The sequence below is a fragment of the Arvicola amphibius genome, chromosome 15 (assembly GCF_903992535.2).
Source record: "Arvicola amphibius chromosome 15, mArvAmp1.2, whole genome shotgun sequence".
Lineage (NCBI taxonomy): Eukaryota > Metazoa > Chordata > Mammalia > Rodentia > Cricetidae > Arvicola > Arvicola amphibius.
The window spans coordinates 48,757,851-48,784,632 of NC_052061.1; the positions used below are offsets into that span (position 1 = coordinate 48,757,851).

At 46.7% G+C, this 26,782-nt stretch overlaps 1 protein-coding gene across 3 annotated transcripts in view; it reads right to left on the reverse strand.

Annotated features, from left to right (window-relative positions):
• Positions 1 to 9,664: 9,664 nt before the first annotated feature.
• Positions 9,665 to 26,782, reverse strand: part of Ankrd11 (ankyrin repeat domain 11) — a 36,211-nt gene continuing 19,093 nt past the window's right edge. For 2 of the 3 annotated variants that reach the window (XM_038312198.1, XM_038312201.1), the window contains 9 exons: positions 26,426 to 26,596; positions 26,061 to 26,264; positions 24,951 to 25,093; positions 22,835 to 22,982; positions 15,873 to 22,414; positions 14,640 to 14,738; positions 14,426 to 14,569; positions 12,377 to 12,469; positions 9,665 to 10,680 (listed from right to left, as the gene is read on the reverse strand). In XM_038312198.1, the coding sequence (XP_038168126.1) occupies positions 10,495 to 10,680; positions 12,377 to 12,469; positions 14,426 to 14,569; positions 14,640 to 14,738; positions 15,873 to 22,414; positions 22,835 to 22,982; positions 24,951 to 25,093; positions 26,061 to 26,264; positions 26,426 to 26,596 (7,730 nt within the window). In that variant the 3' untranslated portion in view covers positions 9,665 to 10,494. The remainder of the gene's footprint in view (positions 10,681 to 12,376; positions 12,470 to 14,425; positions 14,570 to 14,639; positions 14,739 to 15,872; positions 22,415 to 22,834; positions 22,983 to 24,950; positions 25,094 to 26,060; positions 26,265 to 26,425; positions 26,597 to 26,782) is intronic. The other variant, XM_038312200.1, reaches the window with a different exon arrangement.

Here is a 26,782-nt window from a genome sequence, read left to right on the forward strand (position 1 = left end):
GAAATCTCGCTTCTGCCTCTAGGATTAGGCCTGAGCTACCACACCCAGGCTTATCAATTTTGGGGGTAGGGTGGGGAACAAACCCAGAGCTTCGTGCCTGCGAGGCAAGTATTCTGTCAACTGACCTACCACTCCCCTACACCTGCATCATCAACTTAATCTTTTCAGAATCTTGATTTTTACATCAGCTTTGAAAGATGACATCATGACAGTACTGAATTTGACTCTCCTTACCCCTCCACATTTTTACTTCTTTTTTGATTTATTTATTGATTGGTTGATTGAATTGAGACAGGTCCTCACTTTGGAACCAGTTCAGCATCCAGCTTTAGTCTTCTCTTTGCCTGTCATTTTTTGCTTTCTTTTATGTGTTTGGACGTTTGCCTGCGTGTGTGTCTGTGCAGTGTGTGCACGCCTGGTGTCTAAGGAAGAGGGTGTCAAGTCACCTAGAGAGAACATTGTGAACTTCTCCGTGGGTGCTGGAAGTGGACTCCCAGTCCTCTGGGAGAGCAGCCAGTGCTCTAACAAGTTGAGCCATCTCTCCAGCCCTCACTTCTGTTGTTGTTGATTTGTTCTGTTTTTTGAGACAGGGTTTCTCTGTGTAGCCCTGGCTGGCCTGGAACTCACAGAGATCTGCCTGCCTCTGCCTCCCAAGTGCTGGGACTGAAGGGTGTGCGCCACCAGCGCCCAGCTCTCTTTTACTTCTAAATCTTGTCTCAGTTCTCCTGTTCTAGGAATGGTCTTTTCAGAGAGCCAGGTTTGGCTCTGATGGTTCCCTCCACCGATGCCCTGCACAGCTTCACTGGCTTCTGCTCCAGCCTTTCTCACAGACTTTTCTGCTGGCTTTGGATCCGTCCACTCCTCCTTTCCTAGTTTCCTAGGTTGGAAAGTCAGGTTATTGAGTTTATGGTCATTTGTTGTGTATCTGAGAGGCTCTACATTTCCCTCTCAGCATGACTTTTGCTGCATCCTGCAAATTCTGATGTTTTTAAGAACAGATTGGCTATTTTATTTGTTTTTTTTTTTTGAGACAGTGCCTGTGGAGGCTAGAAGACGGTGACAAGATCCCCTGGAGCCGGAGTTATGGGTGGTTATGAGATGCCTGATAGGGTGCTAGGTTCCAAACTCAGATCAAGCTTTCTCGTAGCACGAAATCTACTTGGTCTTAATCATAAAAACCTGCAGTTTAGATATCGAAGGTGAAAGCAGAAAGATCAGAGAAGCAGAGCAGCCAGCCACTAGAGAGTTTTTACCTCTACAAATTCTCGGACTAATTCGGGCTGAGCTCCTGTCTTCTCCCTCTCTCTCTCTGCCCAGCCATATCACTCCTGTCTCCACTTCCCTAGTGCTGGGATCAAAGGTGTGAGCTCTGTGTCTCTTTTAGACTGGTTAAATCTCGCACACCCCAGGGTGGCCTTGAACTCCTAGCTTCCTGCTGCTTCCTTTCCACTGTTGGGATTGAAGGTGTGTTCCACCTTGCCTGTCCTTTGTGGTTAACCAGTGATTAGCTCTGCACTCTGGTCTCCAGGGAAACTTGGATAAAGCACAAACAAGAATCTCCATACTTTCTCTCTAGCCCTTGAAAGTTGTTTTATTCTCAGTAAATTAAAATTATTTAAAGGGCTGATGAGATGAATCAGCAGGGAGAGACGCTTGCCACTAAGACTTAAGACCTGAGTTTGATTCCCCAGGACCCACGTGGTAAGAGAGAAATGACTCTCAAAAGCTGTCCTCTGACCTCCATACATGAGCGCTCTCTCTCTCTCTCTCTCTCTCTCTCTCTCTCTCTCTTTCTTTCTCTCTCACACACAGTAAATAAATAAATGAATAAAAATAAATGTAATTATAAAAGCTTTAATTTAAAACTTTTAAGCCGGTGGTGGTGGCTCACGCCTTTAATCCCAGCGCTCAGAAGGCAGAGGCAGGAGGATCCCTGTGAGTTCCAGGTTAGCCTGGTCTACAAAGGAGTTCTAGGACAGCCAGGGCTACACAGAGAAACCCCATCTTGAAGAAATAAAACAAAAGCTTTTAAGGGGCTGGAGAGGTGGCTCAGCGGTTAAGAGCTGCCCTTCCAGAAGACCTGAATTCAGCTCCCAGCACCCACATAGCAGCTCACAACTGTCTGTAACTCCAGTTCCAGGGGATCCAACACTGTCACACAGACATATGCAGGCAAAACAGCAATGCACATGAAATTAAAAAAATAAATTAATTCAAAAACTTTTAGCTAGTGTGGTAACATACACTTTTAATCCCAGCACGAGAGAGGCAGGTAGATCTCTATGAATGTACAGCCAGGTCAACTTGGTACACATAGTGAGTTTCAGGCCAGCCAGGGCTATATAGTAAGACCCTGCCCGCTCCCTGCCAAGAAGAAAAAAAGTCAAATGTTTCATCTTTGACCCTTGTGTTATCTAGAAGAGTTTTGGGACTTCTCTGTCTTTCTTTTACTTCTACTTTAATCCGTTGTGGTCTAAGAACAGACCTGGCATGATTCCCTTGAAATCTGTGAGGGTCGGACTGTGCTTCCCCACGTGCTCCATGTAAGCCTGAGAAGTTGTTCTGCTGTTGATGCAGTCTGTGTAGTCAGCTGCATCCAGATGTGGGTGCTACTCACACCATGATGTCAGTACCTCTGCCATTCATTCTCTTCCTTCAGCTCCCTCTCCTTTCCTTCCTTCCGGCCTCAGACTCATAATGCGACTGTGGATCTCCCGAATTCCTGATCTTTCTGCCTCTACCTCCAAACACTAGGACCCTAGAGGAGCCCTGCCATGCCCACTGGAATGACTTCTGATGGTGCTGAAGTCTGATTGGGATGCTAGGCCTGTCAGTGTCTCCTCTAGCACATTCTCTCTCTCTCTCTCTCTCTCTCAATATAGCATTTTTTTTATCTTGAGGCACTGTCTCATACTATAGCCTAGGCTGGCCTCAAAGTCTCAATGTGCTACTGCCTCTACCTCCAGAGTTGAGCGTACACACATGAACCACCATTCTTGGCTTTGTTTTTAGATGGGGTCTTCTTATATTGACCAGACTAGCCTTAAACCCACTGAGGACTGGAATTACAGGTTGCCCTGCAAAGCCTAGATCAGTTGTAGTCTTATCGCATTTATGGGCTAGGTGTCCTTTGTGCCTCCCCATGTTTGGTCTGGTGTCTTAATTTTACTTCGAAGGTAAGGGGGCCTGGCTAGCAGCTGTCACCTCCATGCTCCAGAACAGTCCCTAGGAACCAGGCACCTGAGCCCGAGAACTCCATGAAATACGCCAAAGCCTCCCAGGCAATGACCAACGTACTTTGTGCATGCCTTTGAGGTGGAGGGCATGGGAGAAGAGAATGGAAGACTGGAGAACGAGACCACGAAGGCTAAACAAAAAGTTTGTTTATATTTTTCTTCATGTTTTCTTGGTGTGGGGGTTGAGACACGATCTTGCTATGATGCCCTGGTTGGGGTCTTCCTCCTCCGGCCTTCTGAGTGTGGATGAAGACTGTGGGTGTGTGCCCTTATACTTGGTTGCTCTTCCTTTCTTTATGCAGATCTGTGTTTTTTCTTCTTTTCTAAGTCTTAAATTTTCTTTATCTTTTTTTTTGTTCATTTGTTTTTTTTTTTTTTTTTGTTGTTTTTTTTGTTTTTTCATGAGAGGGATTCACTGTGTAACAGCACTGGCTGACCTGGAACTCAGTATGCAGAGTGGGCTGGCCTTGAATTCTCAGAAAGCTGCCTGCCTCTGACTCTGAGTGTTGGGATTAAAGGTGTGTGCCTGACTCTTACATTTTCTTATTGTTATTTATATATGTCTGTACAAGTGTATGCCAAGTGTGCTGTTTCTTGCCTTGGAAGTCACGACACAGCCCAGGGTAGGGTGGCCTTAAGTCTCCCATGGCTGGGACCACAGTCATGAACTACCATACACACACACACACACACACACACACACACACACAGAGTCAGCCATTTGGGTACTCTTTTTTTTCCACGATATTTATTGAGCTCTACATTTTTCTCTGCTCCCCTTCCTACCTCTCCCCTCCCGCCTTCAATCCTCCCCCAAGGTCCCCATGCTCCCAATTTACTCAGGAGATCTTGTCTTTTTCTACTTTCTACTTCCCATGTAGATTATATCTATAAGTCTCTCTTAGTGTCCGCATTGTTGTCTAAGTTCTCTGGGATTGTGGTTTGTAGGCTGGCTTTCTTTGCTTTATGTTTAAAAACCACCTATGAGTGAGTACATATGGTAATTGTCTGTGTCTGAGTTATCTCACTCAAAATAATGTTTTCTAGCTCCATCCATTTTCCTGCAAAATTCAAGCTGTCATTTTTTTCTGATGTGTAGTACTCCCTTGTGTAAATTTTTTTCCCATTCTTCGATCGAGGGGCATTTAGTTATTTCCAGGTTCTGGCTATGACAAACAATGCTGCTATGAACATAGTTGAGCACATGTCCTTGTGGTACGATTGAGCATTCTTTGGATATATACCCAAAAGTGGTATTATTGGGTCTTGAGGAAGGTTGTTTTTTTCTGAGAAATCGCCACACTGACATCCAAACGGGTTGTACCAGCTTGCATTCCCACCAGCAATGCAGGAGTGTTCCCTTTTCCCCCCAACCTCTCCAGCATAAGTTGTCATCAGTGTTTTTGATCTTGGCCATTCTTACAGATGTAAGATGGAATCTCAGAGTTGTTTTGATTTGCATTTCTCTGTTGACTAAGGATGTTGAACATTTCCTTAAGTGTCTTTCAGCCATTTTAGATCCCTCTGTTGAGAGTTCTCTGTTTAGGTCTTTACTCCATTTTTTTTTATTGGATTATGTGTTCTTTTGGTGACTAGTTTCTTGAGTTCTTTGTATATTTTGGAGATCAGATCTCTCTCTGATGTGGGGTTGGTGAAGATCTTTTCCCATTCTGTAGCCTGTCGTTTTGTCTTGTTGACCGTGTCCTTTGCTTTACAGAAGCTTTTCAGTTTCAGGAGGTCCCATTTATTAATTGTTTCTCTCAGTGTCCGTGCGGCTTGGGGTTATATTTAGGAAGTGCTCTCCTGTGCGAATGCGTTCAAGTGCACTTCCCACTTTCTTCTTCTGTAAGGTTCAGTGTGGCTAGCTTTATGTTGAGGTCTTTGATCCATTTGGACTTGAGTTTTGTGCATGGTGATAGATATTGGTCTATTTTCATTCTACATGTTGATATCGAGTTATGCCAGCACCACTTGTTAAATATGCTTTCTTTTTTCCATTTGATATTTTTGGCTTCTTTATCAAATATCAGGTGTTCAAAGATGTGTGGATTGATATCCGGGTCTTCTATTCGGTTCCATTGGTCCTCCTGTCTGTTCTTATGCCAGTACCAGGCTGTTTTCAGTATTGTAGCTATGTAGTAGAGTTTGAAGTCAGGGATTGTGATGCCTCCAGAAGTTCTTTTATTGCCCAGGATTGTTTTGGCTATCCTGTGTTTTTTGCTTTTCCAAATGAAATTGAGCACTGTTCTTTCGAGGTCTTTGAAGAATTTTGCTGGGATTTTGCTGGGCAAAAGATTTATTTATTTATTTATTATGTATACAGCATTCCTTCCATGTATGCTTGCAGGCCAGAAGAGGGCACCAGATCTCATTATAGATGGCTGTGAGCCACCATGTAGTTGCTGGGAATTGAACTCAGAGGACCTCTGGAAGAGCAGTTAGTACTCTTAGCCTCTGAGCCATCTCTCCAGCCCTGGGTATTCTTTATGTCTTCTGTTTCTTTCACAAGTTGTGTATTTCAAGTAGCCTAAAGACTGTTAGATTTGCTGCATCCAACGCTGTTGTTGAGGCATAGGCATCTGTAGGGTCTTCCCAGGCGAATGAACTTTGGTTTGTTTTTGTCTGCTTAGTAACTTTTCCTTGTATCCAGGATTATGACTTGCTTCAAATCTGTGAAGACTTACTTTGCTTCATCAGGCTATGGTCTTGCCAGTTCCTGTTGTCTACTCTTTTCTCTCTCACCCACCCATAGTCTTAAGGTCAGTTTGGCTGCTTCTCAAGGCGCCAGAGCCAATGGGGTATATGATAGAATAGATGACATGAACCTCATTACTGGGGATGGAAACCAGGCAAATGGTACGCTGAAAAGCTCTATTTCCAGACCTCAGCCCAGTTCTCATACTCATGCTCAGTCTGGATCAGAGACTGTATCTGTGCTGGTGCAGGTTGGGCCCTCTTAAAGAACAAGTGAGCTGTGACCTTTGGCTCTTCTGGGACTCCCTTTTTGGCCCTCTAGGTGAGACACAGATCTGGAACGGCTGTGAATGATGTTGGTACCAGTCCTGTGCGACCCATAGCAAAAAGCATGGTGGAGTTGCCCTGGTCTTGAGGACTTCTGAATTGGGCCATTCTCCCTCAGACTGTTCCCTTGTGACTTCCTTGCTAAGCTACTGGGCTGCTTAGGAGGATGATACATTTTCATGTTCCTCAATCACCCAGATTCCCTTCATTCCAGAGTCACAATGTTGTGCCATTTCAATCCTTTTATATTTGCTGAGACTGACTTCTGGCCCTATTACTTGTTCTCCTTGGAGCGTAACCCACATGCAATAGACAGCAGGCAGTTTGCTATTGCTGGGTGCACGCTGCATGGATACCAAAAGACATCATTGGTTTGTGATGACTTTCTGCCTGTCTGATCCATATGGGGGGGGGGGATGCTAACATTTCCCCAAAAAGAGCTGATCTGTTAGCAGTTAAGACAATTTTTTATTGACCCAGAAATGTCTTCTATTCCTCAATTTCAGGGGATAGTTTTTCAGTCATGCTTGGCACACTCTGGGAGGCCAGCCAGCTGCCTCTAACCTTCATGCCTCTGCTGTCTAGTCCTGGCTGCTGGTCCTTCCTTTGGCTGCAGTGGTCTCTCCTGCTTTCTTACGCTTTGACACTGTATCTATTTAAATTTATTGAGCTTAATTTTTTCTTAAACCAAATTTGGGCAACTTCTGACCATTCCTTCATTATTCCTTCCTCCTTCAAGGACTCCCCCTTCAGGCACTGCACACTGGCCCTGGACCTGCAGAAGCGAGGCTTTATTTTCCTTCAGTCTTTTTCTCTCTTAAATTTGATTCTCAACAAGCTGCTTCCCAGAGCACTGGCTTCCAACTCAAATTCAACCCCTTCATCATTTATCAGAATGTCCATTTCATTCTCTAAAGCAACTTGTTCTGGCGAGTGAGACACAATTTTTATATCGCCAGCCATGTTATAATTCTTTAGACATGTTTTTTTTTTCGTTAACACTTCTACATTGGTTTTTAGTCTTTGTCTAGTAAGAATCAGTTTCTCATCCCTAGGGTTTTCTCCAGTGGCTCTGACAGGTTACAATGCTACTTTAGACTTCATTTGCTATTTGCATGAGCAGTTTGCATGCGTGAGATCAATCTCAGGTAGAGATAAGAAAACGTTCTCAGATGCTTTCTGGGCATGCGCACAAGCCTGTTACAGCTTTCCCTCCCCCAGGAGTGCGTCCATTAAAGCTTTCAGGATGCCCATGACACACCTTTCTCCATGTATTGGCTCATGTGTTACTGAGGTGTTTCTGACCAATGCTGTGGGAAGAAGAGGGAATTCCTTTTAATTCATTTGAAGTCCAGTAATGACAAACCAGTACCAGTTGCTTTCTCAGGGAGCTGTCAGGTAGACCAGATGGTCATAGGCTCTAAGTAGGGATCCCTCCCAGCTGGCTGCAGGCATTCTCAAGGCACCAGAGCCAGTGGGGTATGATAGACTAGATGACACTGACGTCATTATTCTCACATCTCAGTTACTTTCTTGAATGAGTAGACCATGTATTTCAGAAACCTGTGTAGTAGTTTCTGCAGTACTGGAGTAGCAAGTCAACAGTGTCTGTTGACTAGCTGAAGGAGCAGAATCTTGGAGGTACTTGGCTGCTTTGAAATCTTAACCATTTCCTATCAAACTAATATTCCCTACTTCATCTCCTCAGAGGATTATGACCTATAAACCACCGCTTTGCATTTGTTCTCATGTTTCGGGACTTTTTTGGAAAGTAAATTGCACTGAATTACTTTGTGGTAGGGTGTTTGTGACTTATCATTTCTGGTGCCTTGTGAAAATGGAGATATGGCTCCTATTTGCAATTTTCTCCTAAATTTATTTGTGAAATATAAATAAGAGTCAACCCCAGTTCAAGGACCAGAACATCACCAGCCCCAGGGCACAAAGCTTACTTCTGTTTTAGATTTTACACAAATCCAATTGTTTTGCATACAGGTGTTATTTTATGGCCTTCAATTCCTCTGTAAATTGTCATCTGGAATCAGTTGAGACCTTGCTGGTTGTCACAATGTGTGTGGAGGGACAAGTGGCACTTTCCACATGGGGGCCAGGCATGTTGTTGGACATTCATTAGTTGGCAGTTCAGTGTTAAGGACTGCCTCCACCTAATCAGACTTCAGCAACACTGAGGTGGCAAACTCCCAATGTCTAGAGTAAGGTGTAGTTACTATGTGTGCCTGTTTCAGCCCATCCTGGCTGACTCCTACTGCCCCCTCTGGTTTAAGTTTCTCATTCTCTCCACTCTGCTATGTGCCTTCCCTATCTCCAGTATAAGACAGAAATCAGCTTCTTTTTGGAAGATGGAAGACACTTGTAGGGAGGGAACTACTCTGGTTCTCCAGGATAAAGCCCTCACCAGGTGCTACCTGGACAGGAAACTCCTACGTGGAGCTCTCTGTCTTTAGGCCAACCTAGGACCCAGTGGTCCTAATGCTCCCAAGAGCCATCTGTGCAGGAGGGAAGCTGCTCCTGAGTTTTCTATGAAAACTGGCATTTACAGGTTGAAGAAGTGCTGCCATCAGTGTTCCACATCTTTCCCTTTTTCTAGCCTAGCCTGGCACCCTCGGCTAGTTATCTGCCATGTTTGTGTGTGTTGGAGGTGGGGTATTGAAAAATGCTGTCTCTATGTTGTCTAGAAGTCTGAACATGTTCTGCAGGCATCGTGTGTTTCAGAGCTGGGTTTCGTGTACATGAGGCTCCTGGCTCTCTGGTAGCAGAAATCTCCTTACCTGAAGCTCAGCTCAAAGTCTCTCAGGTTGGCAGGCCACTGATATACGGGTAGTCTTAGGTTTTAGAGATACCAGAAATACAGAAAGCTCTCATGGATTTTGGTCTGGCTTCTCAGACCAATAGAAGATGTGTGTCTGTAAATACTCTCTATGCATTTATGTCAGCTATCTTTATGGCAGGCTCTGGCAGCAATACATCAGACTTGTGCAGAGTTGCAAGAAGTCTTATGCGTAGGGTGATAAGAGTTTGTGATTTGTCCCTATGGGATAAAATGGATGGTTCTAAGGATGCTTGGCGAAAATAAGATAATGCATTTTTTTCTTTATGGTGGAAAATGGAGCTATAAAGAAGTGTTTCACGATTAAGTTCCATGATTTAGGGACAGGGGAACTTTGTTTAGAAAACAGGTTCCCCTAGTTGACAGGCTGCTTAGGGGCAAGTTCTGGGGTTCTGGGTGTCTATCCTGTCTGTCTATGTGAAACACAGGGATGAACGATGCGGCTGAAGCACAGGATTCTGCTTTCAAGCTGTCCCCTGGAAGCACAAGTACTTTATGTGTTAATTAATACACAGGCCCCTCCTAGGAGGAACCCTGCTATCTGAAGGGACATTGCATGTACAAAGAGCATTTTAATTAATTTATTTATTTCTTTACACATAACTGAAAGTGATGTTACAGTACATAAGTTATTTACAACTGTGCAGTAATGTGTTGCAAAATAAATTATCTAGAAGGCAGCAAAAGTACATTGTGAATGTATATAAAACTGTACAGGTTTGCGGATACACTCTATAGGATTATTGGCTCTGTAGTGTTTCAAGTTACGTTCTCAGAAAGAGAAACAAAATGCCCAAGATTAAAGGAAAAATATACAAACCACGTGGATTTGACTCCATTAAAAACACTATTGGAGAGTCCTGGCTGCGTCCCTGTGTCCAGGCAGGTGGCAGCCAGACCCTTGCCGGCACCAGTGTCCAAGCCTGTCCCGGGGACCCGTGGCGGGACAGCACTTTCCTGCCTCTCTGACCTGGAGGTCACTGCTTATGCGAGGTTGGCGCCTTAGTCTATTTCCATTAGTTGATCAGAATGGAACGAGAAATTAAAAAACACAATCTGGTCTGTGACTCCTCAAGTGCCCTGTCGTTGGCTGCAAGGAAACCCAGAGGGTGTGGCTGGAACACAGCCACCTTGTCTACGGCCATGGTCTCCTTGTCCCAAGGCTGGCAAAGCTCTGCAGTGTCTAGGCCTTGTGCTCCCCACAGCAACTGTAAAAAGAGATGCATTCTGCCTCACTGGTATCTGAAGCGGGAGACAAGTGGCCAGGTGCAGTCTCTGGGCTCCTCCCACTCAATGGTGCTCCCTCCTCCGCTGCCGGGACTCATCGGCAGCACTGGGCGACCTATGTGGCCCTTGTTTGTGTCCTGTGACCTTCCTCTCCTCTGAATGTCATGCTGGCAATAGTACGAAGTCATCATTGACGTCAACCATGGGCACGTAGAAGGATGGCACCTCATTTACACACAGGGACTTGTGCCCAGCGGGGTCCAGCTCCTGGGCCTTCAGCTGCCACTCCATCCTTTGCACAGCATTGAGGGCTGCAGCCTCATGCTGCTGTCGCATCAGCAAACATGTCTGTGGGATATACAAGGTGAGAGGATGGCTAGCCCCCAGTTTCCACATTGCCGCTAGGTTCAACACAGCATTGCAAAGCCCACCCTGTTTTTTTTTTTTTTTTTAACCATAGAACCTCCATCTGGTGAGTGAGATGCACTGGGCAGATGGACCTCCCCAATTCTGCACATCAGACTGGAGTCTGACCCTCAAGTTCTCTACCAGCAGTTGTTGGTACATCTAACTCACCTCTAGGAGTTGTAGCATTTTACCAGAACTGAAACAGCTATGCTTTCAGTTTTCATTTTGGGGTGTGTGTGTGAGAGAGAGACAGAGACAGAGAGAGACGGAGAGACAGAGATAGTTTTGTGTTCATAGTAGAAACGTCAGTATATATACAGATGTATATAAATAAGGGACCTGGATGTAGTAGGATACGTTTTGGGGTCAAATTTTAAGCATGGGCCAGGGAGTCCACCCATGCTCAGAGTTGATGCTTAAGCTAGACACAGTAATGTGGCTGACTCTGGTGGACAGCTTTGGGAGTCCAGTTGACTGGATTATCTCAATGAATACATTGCTCATCATATCCTTAAGTTTTGAATGACTGAAATCAATTAAATTGCTAATTTAGGTGCATGACTTACTCAATGCAAACCACCAGCTGGCATGTTTCCCACACTACAGGGAGGCAACCCATACCTGCGTAGTCTTCTGAATGAAGAAACCCATTCACATTTTGGTTCTAAAAGACATTAACACTGAATATGTTTCTACCAAGATTTGCCATTTTATCTCTTTCCAGGGCTGTCTCTGTGAGTTCGAAGCCAGCCTGGTCTACATAGAGCTAGGACAGGCTCCCAAAGCTACAAAGAAACCCTATCTTGAAAAACAACAAAGGGGGAAAGAAAAGTTTAGAACTGTTTTATTATCAATTAAGGAACAAAAATGTGGTATTTTAAATGTACGTGGTTAAATTGTAAACCCGTTTCTCCTCTCATAGTCTCTTCTGGGCAACATTACTCATAATCTCACCTGGGATGAGGTGTCAAGGGCCTAGAGTTGACTCTGGGATGTAAGAGAGATGGTAGTAGGAGATGGGAGTAGAAGCTCATGGGGAAAACACCTCAGGGACGTATATACATTGTAGCCCATGTGCCACCGGGCTTCTCTGATTCTCCCAAGGTCTTCTCAGCACCTCTGAATGAACTGTTATGATATGCTAACTGTCTATCACCCAGCTAACTCTGACATCTTACTGTCACAACATGCATTTGATGGCAGCAATCAGGAGGCTTTGGATTGCTCCTCTTTTCTGCATTTGAGCAACATTTATGGGGAACCAAATAAAGAGGTATCAGCTCCTTTTTCACATTTTGTGAATGGCATGCTGGAATCTCATGGTACCCTATGTTTGGCTCTACAGCTACAGGTGGGGACTTGCTTCTTCCTTGCTGATCTACCCCTTTACCCATCCTCCTATCCACTGTACTAGTTAATTCTACAAGTGTAGAAGATTATGTTGTGACCTCTGAAAAGGGTTAGGTTAGGTCCTGTCAGTAGACAGAAGGGAAGACACTGAAGAGACAATAGACCCAAGACCTTTTTTCCCTGACAGCAGCAGTAATGGCGGAAATGCAGAAGCATCATTTGTGATCATGTGTGGTAGTGGTATGGCCTCCCTTGCTCAGAGCACTCTGACATTACAAGAACTCACCTTCATACGGTCATACTTGTCATCTACGTCCTGCAGCCAAGAGATGAACTGTCGGGCATTGAAGCGATCCCGCACAGACTTGTTCTCATCACCCTGTAGAACCAAACAGATGTTCACAAAAGCTCTTGGAGGCTAAGGGCGAAACCGCTGATGTTTGCTTTATCCATCAGCAAACACAAGGGTATCCTTATCTTAGCAGTACATGTTTCAACCATTTGCTCTTGCCCTTAAGCTCAGGCACTGGTGGCCACAGACTCAGTCAATATTTACAGGGTAGGGCTGAGTGGAACCAGTTTCCTATGTAGGAGTCTAGTGTATTCAGAGGGACAGATCAAGGCCTTATATAAACCGTGTCCTCCATTATTTAGGATTACAGGATCATATAAAGCTAGCAATAGCATATTTTATTCTTTTTTAGAAGCTAAAAGCAATTTTCCCACTTTGAAAAGAATAGCTGAAAAGCCTGAGGTGTGTTCTGTAGACTGGGATCAGCTTCCTTACTGGCTTTCCCTCTGTGTGCAGCATGAGCTGTAAGTAGACCCTCATTTCATTTTCATTACATGATCTTGTTTGTATATGACGAACTTGCAAACAAGAACCAAGTTTTACATTGCCTCACAAAGGGAGAGAACCTGGAGCTGGAATGGCTGCAGCAAAACAGACTGCTCTGATATACCTATATCTCTGGATGCCAGGGGCAAAGACTGTTAAAAAGTTCTGAAACAGTTGGCCCATGACCTCCTGTGACCCAAGTTTTTATCCAATGTCCAATATGCATCAGCAAGGAGTCAGGCAGAGATTGTCTCGTCTTTCACTTTCAAAAGCATGCTTGAAAAGTACAAGTATTTTGTATTTAAACAAAATTCTCAATTATCTGCCCCAGTTTGCTGACAAAGGCAGAATATCTTTTTGTGCTAGGCATGGTGGTACACGCCTGCAATCCCAGCACTTAGGAAGTAGACGCAGGGCAGGAGTTCAAAGCTGGCCCAGGCTACATGAGATTCTGTCTCTGAAAAGAATATCTGTTGTTAACTTGTGCAAAATGGGAAAACTATGTGTGCCCCCTTCCCCCCAAGTATGTTAATGAACTGAAAAAAGATCTTAATCCAATTCCACTCCATCATGCGGTGCATGGCAAGAGGCCTCTACAGTACTCTTGTAAAAGGACAGATGACAGATGTATCACCAAGGTCTCAACAGCCAGCTGCATGCTGAGCAGGGAACACAGCCCAGGAGTAACTCTGATATAAGACTGTGCACAGTACAAAGACAACAGTGACAAAAAACAATCCCAGATACCCACAGCCTCGCAGAATGGGGTTAGGGTGCTTATCTACAGGAGACTTAAGATCTGAAATGATGCAGAGCAAGAAGAGGTCACAGAGAAGAGTTAAGAGCATGTGCTATCTGGGTCTGATCCACAAATACAGAAACCTCGATTTATGTTTATGAGATAGAGATTGCTAGGAGTTTCCTTAGGGCAATAGTAGGACTGCTCAGGGGCAGGTTAGGACAGGAATGCACTACAATGCTGCTTTGGTGGGTAGTGTAGGTAGATGGGCTGTAGCCTAAGTGCTTCTAGGCCCTGTGGCTCCAACTACTCCAGATAAAAACCAGCTAAGAAGCTTGGCTAGGCCTCTGTAGTCTCAAAGGAACAATTGGCCTGAAGCCAAATGTTTTGTTGCTGAAATTATCATTGACCCATCATGGCCACTAACATAACAGCTTTGGTCGCCCTTTAGCTGTAGATGGGGCTGCAAATCTAAGCATACTGCCATCAATCACCCCTGCAGCCTGAGAGTGCGCTGCCTACTTGTGCACACACACAGGTGCCCCGAGGACTTAGAAATACTGAAGAGACTGAAATAGAAAGGCTCGAGGGCCTTTTCGATGACACTCCCCAACTTCTGAGGCAACCTGGGGTTAGGTGCTTGGATCCCAAAGCATGCTGTGAGCAGGGAAGAGGCTTGGGTATGCAGAATGAGGCTTAGGGGTGGTGGTGGTGGTGTGGTGTTGAAAGCTGGCACCTACACCAGGTAGTGTACTGACCTGGCTTTCCAGAGGCATGTTATAAACCTCAGAGTCTAGCAGCATTGTGCATGCACTGAATGGTACTGCCTGGTTGGCAATGGTCCTGGCTGCACGGCAGTGGACCCGAAGTATCTCTTGCTCACAGGACACAATCAGCTTCTCCTGAGGAAGGAGAGGAACAGGTGAACTTAAAGTCACTGCCACCAGGCACCTTGCCCAAGGCTCCACTTACCCTTTCTATGCTGTGCTGCAGGCGCAGCTTACCCCGCACAGCCTCTTGCTGCTTGAACAGCTCCTTCAGGGGCTCCGCCAGGGAGGGAGGGGGTGCGATCTACAGATATAAGGGGAGAGGGGTAAGCTACAAAGAACATACTTAAAATTCAAACATGTTCCAGCTTGCCACCCAAACCCAAAAACCTGCTGAGAGGTACCAGATGCTTATCTAAAAGCAACACCCAGGAGTTGCTTGTGAACTCTGCCCTATAAACAGTGACAGAAAAGGCAGGGCAGAGAGCGCCTAAGGGCTGTGTTCCTTGTGCAAGGAAAAAGTCAGGTGTGCCTTGCACAGTGGGAGCACAGTGGGAATGTGGAGTGAATAGGGCTCAGCAGGGTGCATGCAATTGAGGTGCAAATAGATCCTTGGACAACTGCCAGGGGTGGGGGGGCAGGGCACTAGACAACCACACTAAAACAGTGAGTAGAACCCACCCTCATTCCTGTGGTCCCGTGGAAGAGGCTCTGGGATGTTGACAACATATTGTAAGCCTTCCAGGCCTCGTGCTCATCTAGACACACCCCTATGTAGTAGTACAATGGTGAGACCATCCAAATTAGGGAGCAGCAAGTGAGCAAGCTACAAAGTCAGCTGAGTGGAGAAGCTTGTAGGGAAGTAGTGAGGTGAAAAAGGCTTTCCCTTTGGCTTTTATGAAGATCTTAAAGTTAAGAAAGTGGCATGTGTCTGTGTGAAAACAGGCCAATTCTGAGGTGCTGAGGAGCTCAGATGAAGCTATTTGCATGATCATGTGGGATGTGCTACAGGAGGCAGGGTCAGGACACAGATGGCCCTGTCAGACAGACCACAAGTCATGGATGTCTTAGAATGGCAATGAAGAATAAAGGAGGGGAGGTGTCAGGGTGCCAGTCAGTGAGACCCAAGAACCGTGACAGGTGAGAGGTGAGAACAGAAAGGGAGATAAACCAGGTGAGACCATTCACTGTGAAAGAGATGTAGAAGGAATCAGGAAGAAAGGAAAGGAAGCACCGAGGACAGGGTCTCGATCTGCACACCCACTGTATAGCTGGGCTGGAGGTGGTGAATGTAATGCAGGGCTAGTGAGAAGATGGACGCACTGACCCTCACTAATGACAAAGGTGCCAACACAGCCCCAAAGGTCTCTATTCGTCAGTACCCTCTTGCCCTACTTACTGACTGGTGCTGTACACACACAGATCCCACAGCACTCACCACAGGGATGTGCAGCTTGCTGAGTGGCTTGCCATCCAAGAGGTAGGACCCTGTGTAGGTGACATACTCGGCATAGCATTGGGGTGCCTGCGGAGTGATGCAGCAGAGGATCTTGCGTTTCTCTTCAATCTTCTTTCGTATTTGAAGGTACTCAAAGTATGGGTTGGACCTGTCGCTGTGGTAGGGTTCAATGGCATCCAGCTTTATAGCATCCACAATGGCGGCCAGTGTTTGCTGGATGACCTCCCGAGTCTGCTGTGTGGATGTGTTCAGCTGCTGCTGCAGCTGCTGACTAGAACGTTGGAAGCGACGCTTGCGGGGGTGTTGGGCCTGGGCATCTTCCTCCTCAGAGGAACGGCCCTTGGCTCTAGAGGTTGGGGCAGGCATTGGATCCTTCTCTGTTGGGAGTATACTCTGCTTGCTCTGGCTTGCAAGCATCTGGGCACGGTTTCTGGTCATGCGCTGAGGAACTTCTTCCACTTTGGGGGCCTTGGGGGCTTCAGTTGTAGGTTTGGGCTCTGGGTCTGTAGCCTCTGGCTGAATATTGCCTGGGGGCCCTTCAGCTGCAGCCACAACACAGGTGGTCTCTGCACTGTTGTGTGCCTGCATCAAGCCATCTGTGGTGGGGCCATCAGGTGCACAGCAGGGAGCAGAAGCCTCTTCAGCCTCAGTTTCTTCATCAACACTTCCCAGGGGATGCTGTTCAGGAGGACTGGGTGCCGGCACCAAGTTGGAAACTGAAGCTTCAGGGGTACTATCATCTACCAGGACCTCTGTTTCCACTGCAGCTTCTAGAACTACATCCAGCTTTGGTTCCTCCGAGGACTCAGGCTCAGTGGAGACCTGAGGTGATGTTTCCTCAGGAGGTGGGACTTGTTGTTCCTCAGCTGCTGAGGCAGAGACCTCCCCACTGCTGAGGACCCCTGTGGGGCCTGGAGAGCTCTCTACTGGAGGAACAGGACTGCCCTCCACAGCTTCTGCCTCAACATCTGAAGTATCTTTGGCCTGGAGAGGGAGCTCTGGCAGTGAGAAAGGCCCCAGGTCGAGGTCATCCTCAGGGCTGGTAAAGGCTTCGTGCCATGGCACTGGTTCTACCTGGCTAAGGGCAGATATATTATGATTGTTGTCTAGGAAGCTGCTCTCTAAGGGTCCCAGAGCCTCTACCTGAGCCACAGTAGTTACACATGTAGGCTCGGGGGCTGTGTCCAGGGGTGCATCTGGGAGTGATTTACAGTTGCTGAAGAAGGACTCCAGCCTGGTGGGAGCTGCATAAGGAGCAGCCCCTTCTGCAGCAGAGATGGCCACTGGGACTGCTCCTGTCCCACCATCTTTGACTTCTTCTAACCCTGACTCAGGGGCTGGCAAAGGGTAAGTGACTGGAGAGACGGGGTATGTGGGCTCTGCAGCATTGAAGGGCCCCGGGGTAGTGGAATGGAGGGACTCCCCAGGGCAGAAATGTTTTGGGGATTCTGCAAACCTCTGTGGAGACTTTAGCAGAAGTTCAGAGCCCACAGGCCAGCTGACAGGGTTTTCAGAGGCACTAGCAATAAGGGTGGAAGAAAGGGCCTGTTCTGCAGCAGTGTGTGTCCACTCAACAGGTTCCTCGGTAATCACCGTGTTGAAGGGACCCTCATCCAGGGGCTCCAGATAGCTGGGCTCTCGGGGAAGAATGGCAGCTGTGGCCTGCTGGTCCTCTGTGGCATCCAGAGGTAGGCCTAGATCTGAGGGCAGGGAACCTTCCATGGCTGGGGTCAACAGTTCACCTCTTGGGGAAGGGGAAGACTTTGCTGGTAGGCTGGAGAAGACGCTGTCTGGGGGTGGTGTGGCACTGACCACAGCTGTTGGTGGACAGTGCAGAGTGTCCACCTTGGGTGAGGGGATACCATAGTCTGGGGAATAGTACCCAGGGGACAGGCAGGCAAACTTCTCTGCAGGAACAGGTGGCAGAGGAGCCTTTTCTTCCATTAAGTGCTGTACTGGGGAATCAAAACTAGAAGCTGCAGGAACACTCTGTTGCCTGAACAGCTTGTCCCCAACACTGAATTCCTCTTCTGGTGTCCTTCTGATATCCACAGAGATTGAGCGATACAGGTTTGTGGAGACAGGCCTTGTAGGTGTCTGGCCTGGGTTTTCTGAAACCACACTGGAAGCCACAGAGAACCTGTCAAAAAAGGGTGGAGAGCAGGCGCTGGTGGATGTGGTGGAGACAGGCATTGAATGCTGGGAGTCAGTGCAGTCAAACACCAGGTCAGGGTAATCATCAGCACTACAGGATGGGGTCCTGGGTGTGTGCATCACCTCCTCATAGCTGGGGCATGACACCACTGAGGTGGGGGTAGGCACCCCAGTGGGTCGGCCCTGCTCAGTCCGGGGTGAAGCAGGTAGAACCTCCTTCAAGGGTTGCCCAGTTAGCCAGTCTTTGGATTCTGTACCTGGTCCACTGTGTGGCTTGTTTTCACCAGTGGGCAGCATGGGAGCCGATTCCTTGAGCTTTTTGTCTTTAAAAGGGGGATCTAGGCCCAGAGCTTTCTTGGAAGGAAGGTCTACGCTCTTTTTGCGCCCGTCATCAGTGGGCTTCTTTTCTTTGAGCTTGGGGTCTCCAGACCTATGCCGCATCTTCTCCATCTGTTTCATGCGTTCCTTGTGCCGCTTATGGCGTTCCTCAATCTCAAGATCTTTCTGGGATAGCATCCTTTCAAAACTTGTCATCATGAGATCTCCATCTCCCAGGAGCTTCTCGCGGGGCCTGATGTCTTTCTTGCTTGAGTCTCTAGATGGCAGGAGCTTGTCATTCCCATTGCTCATCTTCATGGGGTCGCCCTTTTCTCGCTCTGTGTTCTCCTTGAATTTCTCCTTCAGCTTGGTCTCGCTGAGCTTCAGGCTTTCGTCCCTAGACTTCTCCTTAAAGGAGTTGGGAGGGTTGTCCTTATCTTTGGCTACAGGCTTTGGCTCATCCTTGTGATGTCTCAGGAACCCATCTACATGCTTGTCCCGGTGTTTCTCCTTCTCCTCCCTCCACTTTTCCCTGTGCTTCTCTCTCTTCTTCTTCTCTTTTAGGATGCTGATGGCACTTGACCCATACGGCTTTAGTTCCTTTTCTATTTTCTTTGCAGGTTCTCTTTCAGAATCAGTTCTGTCTTTCTTTTCTGAAGAGAACAATTCAATAGCTTTATCTAGCTCCTCTTCAATGTCAGCTTTTGTGTTGTAAGAAACCCCGTAGGTTTCTGTATCTAAGAAGTCTTTTTCATACTGGTTGGAGTCCTTCCTGATGCCACTGCTACTCTCCTTGTAGTCTTCACTCTTTTCTTTCTTCTCCGCCTTTTCCTTCTTGGCTCTCTCACGCTCATGGCTTTTCTTAGAGGATGATGAGGAATGCCTGTGCCTCTCCTTCTCCCTCAACTTCTCTGAGAGGCAGGTACTCTCCCTGGCCTTGTCCTCTGGTGGTGGCTCAGAAAAGGATACCTCCAGAAGTGTGCTTAGGCTGGGTTCCTGGCCATGGTCAGCAAAACTGTCAGAGGAGACTTCACTGATCTTGTCATTGGAGTCTTCACGGTAGTCATTCAGAGCCTCTTCCTCCAGCTTCTCCAGTAGGCTCTTCTCCGCTTCAGGGCCTCGTGAAGACTTTCTTTCTCTGGAGTGCTCCTTCTCGGGCTTCTCTTTGTGCTTACTCTTGGCCTTGTCTTCAGCAAAGTGTTTCTTCTCCATCTTTTCAGGGAGCTTCTGTTTATTTTTCTTGTCTTGGGCAGAGTCGACAGAAACTCTGTCTTTCCTGTCCTTGTATTTTTCTGCACACTCTTTATCTTTCTTTTCTTTGTGTTTCTCAAAGATTTTTTCCTTCTTGTCCTTCCCCCCTTCCGCAACTCCTCTGTCTTTCTTCTTTTCCTTGGGCTCTTTGTCTCTTGGCTTCTCTGTGTGCTGCCTGTCAGAAGAGGACTTCCTGTGCCTATCTGAGGGATGTTCTCTTCCATCTTCCTTCTCCTGGAGGCTATCCACTCTCTGTGTGTCGCTGGCCTCTCCAACTTTGAAGCTGCTGGTCATGTAATCGTCTTTCTCATCTTCACTTTCATCTGTGAATATGTCTGCAATGTACCAGCTCTTCTCCTTCCCCTTTTTATCGTCCTTTTTTTCTGAGAAGTCTTCTGAGATGATGCTAGGGAACATCTTTTCCTTCTTCTCTCTCATTTGGTCAAGGGAAGCTTTCCTGTCTTTGCTGTGTATGTCTTTATGCTTTTCCTTGCTATCTTTCTTCTCTTTAAAACATTTTTCAAACTCTTTGTCTTTCTGACACTTCTCGAGGACAGACTTCTCGCTCCTGTCTCTTTCACTGGACTTGTCTTTGTACTTTTCTGCTCTGCCCTTGTCCTTCCTCTCCTTTTCTAGGACATCCTTTTTCTCTTTTTCCCGAGCTGCATGGGGCCGTTCCCAGGGTTCCAGGTTCTTGGTGAAGTCACAGTCCGACTTGTCCTTGAAGGTGCTCTCACAGCCACACTCCTTTAGGTCCTCCCTGTGAGCCTCTTCAGGTCGCACTCGCCCGTCCCTCCGTTCCCGGGAGCCCTCTAGCGTATCCCTCCTGTCCCGGGCCACTTCAGCAGACTCTCGCCTCTTCTTGTCTTTTTCAGAGAGATAGCTGGGGAGGCTTTTATGCTTTTCGGTTTGGTCTCTCCTCTTCTCAGGATTTTTGTCTGGATAGTCCCTGTCTCTCTTTCGGAAGAAAGAGTCTCGGAAGTCTCGCTTTTCCCGGGCTTTGCTGTCACGCTTCTTTTCCTTATTCTCCTCTTTGACCGTTTCCAGGATAAGTTTGGCCACTGAGTCAGCCTTAATGTCCCTATAGTCTGTCACTGGAGAGTCCCAGCTGTCCTCTCCTTTGAAATCAAAAGAGGAATCTGACAGGTCAGAAAACCACCTCTCTTGTTGGTCATCAGAAAGGCTGAATTTGGTGTCCTCGTGCTCCAGATACTGACTTTTGTTACAATATTCATCAAAATTAGCATCTTCTCTGTACACCTTGTCCTTTTTCAGTTTTTCTTTGTCCTCTTTGAAGGCCTTGTCCTTCTCCTTGGAAACCTTGTCCTCTTTCATGTCATTCTTCTTCTCTAACTTGGAAGGTCGGTCTTTGGACCTCTTCTTTCTTTCCTCTTTGTACAGTCTCAGTTTTTCCTCCTTGGGAGACTTTTCCTTTGTAGACTTCTCCCTTTCTGCCTTACTGGGACGGTCTTTTTCTTCCCGGAATGATCTGCTGATGTCCTTGTTCATATCCTTGATTCTCTTTAGTGCCTTTTCATCCTTAAAGAGCCACTCTTTATCCTCTGACTTCATCTTAGCAAGTTTATCTTCTTTCTTAAAATGCTCTCTGTCGTGCTTCAATACTTTCAACTTATTTTCAGTGGAAATGTCGTTATCTAAGAGGATGGCCTTATCTGGCTTTTGTTTGGAGTCGTCATACTCGTACGTAAAGCTTTTCAATTTAAGTTCTTGGGTGACTGAACATTGTCCTTTCTCCTTGTTTTTATGTTTGTGTTTTGTTTTGTGTTTTTTGACTACTTTCCCTTCCTTGTCCATCTTGGGGACAGCTCCATCTGGACAAGGGTGGAAGGTGCTTCTCTTCTCAGGTGGCATGCTCTGTAGGCCACCCCTTTTACGGTGTTCCTGCTTCCTCCTTGTGGGCTTCAGAGACTCCACACTGGAGCCCTCGGAGGAGCAGTCAGACTCACTTGTCAGTCCCGTCCTTGAGGAGTCTGATAAAGAGCTGACCTCAGACCAGGCTGGGGAAGAAATGGCTTTCCAATTGTCAGTGCGCCAGTGCTTAGTGTGCTGGTCCGTGTGGCCAGAGCTATGTTTCTGGGCCGCAGCACTACCATTAGACGAGGTGGAGGAGGCAGACAGTGAGCTAAATAGGGAAGGGTCCTTCAGCACCAGAGGGGACCCCTTGAGGCAGCCTGTGCTTCCCACAGAGTCCCCGTCATCCTCATCACTCTCTGAGGACTCACTTTCTGACCCCGAGGAACAAAATTTGTCATTCCTCTTTCCAAACCGAACTTCCTTTCCTTTTGTTTCTTTCTTTCGCTTCTTTTTCAATTTGTTTTTTTCTTTTTGCTGCCTAGAACTAGAAGATTCTCGTGCCTTACTACTAGGTAGCATTGTATGTGCTGACAATCTCAGTTTCTCTCCAGCCCCCATGGCAACACTCACATCCTCTTCATCTGATGTGTCTGACAAGATGCGATGGGCTGCCTTCTTTGGTGCAAGCGTGTTGTTTTTTGAGTAACTCTTAACTTCCATTTTGGGTATTGAAATGAAACTGTTTGACTTAGTTTCTTTCCTATAGTCTTTCTTCAGCAAGTGCTTGTCATCCACTGGAGGAACCCTGTCCTGCTCATCATCCTCATCAAACTCATACTCGTCCTTGACAGGGGTAACAGTTTTCTGGGGCTCTGGATTCTTAGCCTTAAGTTTGAGACCTTTCTCAAACTCAGAGTCTGTGTTATTGCCATCGACGGAGCTAGAAGGTGCAAATGATGGGGCGTCCTCCTCTTCAGAGCTCTCTGTTGGGAACAGAAAGGAGACATCAGGCAGGTCAGAATCATTTTCCTAGCATCAGCTAAGAATACTCTGCAGCTGTGAAGGGAACAGGCCTCCCAGTGCATGACTGCCCAGAAGGTGAGACTGGCTGGTTTTGCTTCTGAAGAAGCACTTTAGTCACATCTGAGGCCAACCACGGGCAGAAGGAACCCACAGGGCTTTGTAAGACACAAGGCTGGCATGTGAGTAAAGTGCAGGCATCTTGACAGTGAGGCATCCTGGAAAACTCCTGTATCTGGACGTTCCTGAAGGCACAAGTTACCTTGTAAACCCTGTGTGACAATCTGCAGGAGAATGTCATATGTAGACACTGCAGGGTGCTCCCCCAACAGGGAGTACAAAGCCTCGCCCACCCACTCACATGGTCTGTCTGCCTGGCTTACCAGTGGAGCTCTCCTCACTGGAAGTGTATGTGCCTTTGCCTAACAGGAGATTCACCATCGTTGGGGAATTGGCTACTTTCAACGGTGTCTCGCCTTTCCTGTTGCTTTGTTGAGGGTTTCCGCCATAGCGTAACAACAACTTCACCACCTACAAAACATTAATAATGGTATTAGCAGACTATTTGAAAAGTAGTTACTCTGCCATGCCTGTAGAAAGCTATAGCCCCTTCTAAACCCTGTTGTGGGGGTGCTGTGTATGCAGAGCCATGTGGTAGGGTCTCTAGGTGTCCAGCAGAGCTGTCCTCTTTTGTGAGGGTCCCCTCCAAAAGTGGTTCACTTCCTCCATGTTTTCTTCATCTCTCCTCCTCGATGTGCTACCTCTTCCCCCAAATCTTCTCATACAGCTCCCGCACCACCAAGAGAGAGCTGGTCAGCAGTGCAAGTCCGAAGGGTAGGTACATGGGGGAAGTTATCTTTGGAGGACAGGGGTGTGGAAAATAGAGGAAACAAAGACCACATTTCTGTAAGCTGATTTCTTTATTTTCATTTACATTAGAAAGTAAGATAACTCCTCCTTGCTTGATTTTACATGCATAAAGATGGTTACATGGGTGACAGAAACATTCAAGGTGACATTTCAACAGCTCTATTCAACCATTTATAATCAGCAACCTGTGTTTATAAGGCTGAGAGAGGAACTCACTCAGCTCCAGTGCAAACATCAGTCTCAGTCTGCCCTCACCTGTAGCTCAGGCTTAACACACACTTTTGTCACTCAGCGTGTGCCACCTCACGGTGATGCTTTGCATTGCATCATCAGCATAGAGAGCTTTTAGCATATTTCAGTTTTCTACTGCTGCTGTAACAAACCACCAAAATTTGTCTTACAGTCTGAAGGAATCGGTTTCACTTGCCTGGCTTACATCAAGGTACAGATAAAGCTGTCTCCTTCCTTCATTGTGTAGACTGTCGTCAGAATTTGGTTCCTGTGGTCCTGGGACCAAGGATCTCCTTCTCTGCTGTTAGAGATCAGTATCCTCCCACGAATTTCTGCTAAGACCAGAAATGCAGGCCATGTTTCTACTGGGCCTGTTATTTTTATGTCTCTTCCATCTCCTTGTTCCAGCCAGGAAGAGGGGCTTTCAAAAGCTGCCTTTTGGACAACCCCAACCATATGTTCTCTTCTAAGAGGTCACTATTGTATTCACCTCATAGCTTGTGACATTTTACATAATTATAAAAATGTAAAACTCACGAAAGTATGGAGATAATGGCCCTTGCCCCCCAGTTTTATCACCCGCTAGCTCACAATCAGCTTTACTCAAACTGCCTACCTGTCAGGGCATTTTTTTTTAACAAGTCTCAGACATAAACTTTTCCAGTACATTTTTATAAAAGGGCTTAAAACCTGCAAGCAAACCAACCATCATGCCATTATCTCACCTAAATATTCAATATATTTATATAAATCAGCATCAGTTTTTCTGGGCTGTCTCATTAATCTTTTCATTCAGAAGTCCTAACCCACAATGCTTCACTCACTGTGTACCATTGGGTTCTTGGGGAATCTGGATCTATAGTGCTGCTTTATAGCGCTGCTAACTTGGGCAGATCTCTTCCTCTTCATCCTGCTTATTGTCCTGTCCCCTCAAAGGGAGTCTGGTAATGACATCACTACTGCAACCTAAGACTAAGCTATTTCTACCACATCTTAGGTGTTTCCTGCGGTGAGCCTACAGGAGGCCCTGTCCCTAAGAGATGAAGTCTTGACCTACCACAGTAATCTAATTTTGACCTTCTGGATGGGATCAGTACCAGTGGTAATAGGGATGCAGCAGCTATCATGAAGCTATCCAGCCAGATCAACAGAGCCAACACTGTACATTTAATATGGTGCTATCAATCATCAGAATTGAGAGGTTATCCAGGCACTGACGTAGGGCAGAATGAACAGCTAGGCCTTAGGGCTGAGAAGGGGACAACAATGACAACATAAAACTCACTTCCCAGTATCAGAAAATGTGAAAACTAGCTAAGACAGAGAAACATGAAGCTGTAGAATGGTCCAGAAGTTAAGGACAGAGCAGCCACTGCAGGGCCGCAGGGAGATGCCAACCTTGTAGTGCCCGTTGTTGGCGGCATCGTGCAAAGGCGTGTCGTCATCCAGCCCCTTAGTGTTCACCTCTGCACCAGCGGCTAACAGCTGCTTGGCGATGTCATAATAGCCCCGGTTACAGGCCTCATGCAGTGCAGTCCAGCCTGAAAACAGAAACTTAGGGTATTTGTTATGTAATCCCTGAAAACTTGGTTCCTGCATAAATTGTAGTGAATAACAACAGGTGGGGGGGAGGGGGGCAGGAGAAGGAAGCAGGGATGCTGCTATTTCCTAAGGAGTGGCTCTCTTGGAAAGCAGGTTTTCCTTTTTTTTTCCTTGTGGTACATTGCACAGTGAATATATCTAAGCTGCTAACTGCAGATTTATATGTACAGCACTGGCTGCCAGAGCAATCACTCAGGAGGACCCTGGGCTCTGGCTGGGTGGGATATGGACATTACAGGCAGCTCCCACTTTTCTCAAGGGAAACTATTTTAAAATAGTTACTTTAAATGCATAAATTGTTACTTTAAAACAACTCTAATTAGACAGAATCAGACAATTATAAACTAGGCAACTAAGGTTCCGCACAAAGGTGATTTTGCCTGAACCCTCCCCCCATTGCTTTTTCCTTCTGAGACAATCTTTTAAAAAAATTCTTTGAGAATTTTATACTGTATTCTGATCATATCCCTGAGACCTAATACTTTCAGTTATCATTGCACCATGAACACATAGTTCTCCTGCAGTGTTGCATCATGGTGTGGGATATCCCATCGTAAAAAGGCAGACCGTGTTCTAATCACAAAAATCACACAGTTAACAATTAAAGTCTTGGCCTATCGCACATCTGGGGAGTTATCCCCACTTATGTCCATTCCAACCTCTTTAGGAAACAGCATGAGTGCTCAATCTACAGCAGAGTGGCTTCTGCTAGAATAAAGCAGATACTTTTTAAACACCAGAGCAAGACCCTCCAGGAATCTGCCGTGTGGCAGACCCATAGAAGGGAAATATTTAAAGCCCCCCCTTGCTTGCTTAAAAATAACAAAAACCAATCAAGGACCCGAAATACTTTTCCAGAGACTCAGCAGCAAATCACATGAGGTCCATCCTCCAGGCAGGACTTACCTGCAAAGTCCTTGACATTGACATCTGCGCCTTCACTGATGAGCTCCTTGATGCGCCGGGCATCGCCCCTGATGGCTGCTCGATGCAAACGTGTCTCTCCTCGTTCGTTTCTCTTATTTACCTTATCTTTGGTTTTTGAGGCAGAGTTGGGGGTCCCCTTCTGACACACTGTAGACTGGGAGGGGTGCTTTGGTGTTGTGTCTACTGCAAGCCAAGGAGGGAACAAGTAGGACATTCAGAAGGCAGCTTTATTTCATGGGAACCTCAGGAACCCAACCATTTTCATGAGGGAAAGAAAACCCACACAGGATCCCCTGCCAAGTACAGCCACTCCCTCCGTGCTCTGGTGCCGAGGGCTCACTCACCTGGGCTATTTGCAGACTCCTCAGCAGTCATCTGCATGAGCAGAGCCACCTGCTGACGCTCAGAGAGAGGGTATCCAGCTCGGATCCCAGACAGCCCCATGCCGAATAGTAGCCCGGACTTTCGGGCAACAGGCTCCTTCTTGATCCGCTTCCGCTCAGGACCCTGCTTCTCTGTGTGGCAGGTGAGGGAGAAAGGGAGGGGAGACTTCATGCCCAATCCTCAGAGCTGGATTTTAAATTAATGTTACAGAGCCCCTTCATTCTCCCCGATCGCTTTAGAGCAACAAGGAAGGTCTATGGGGGAAGCGACAGTGCTGGGGACACTGACATTGCCCCACTCTGAGCAGTAGCTGTGAG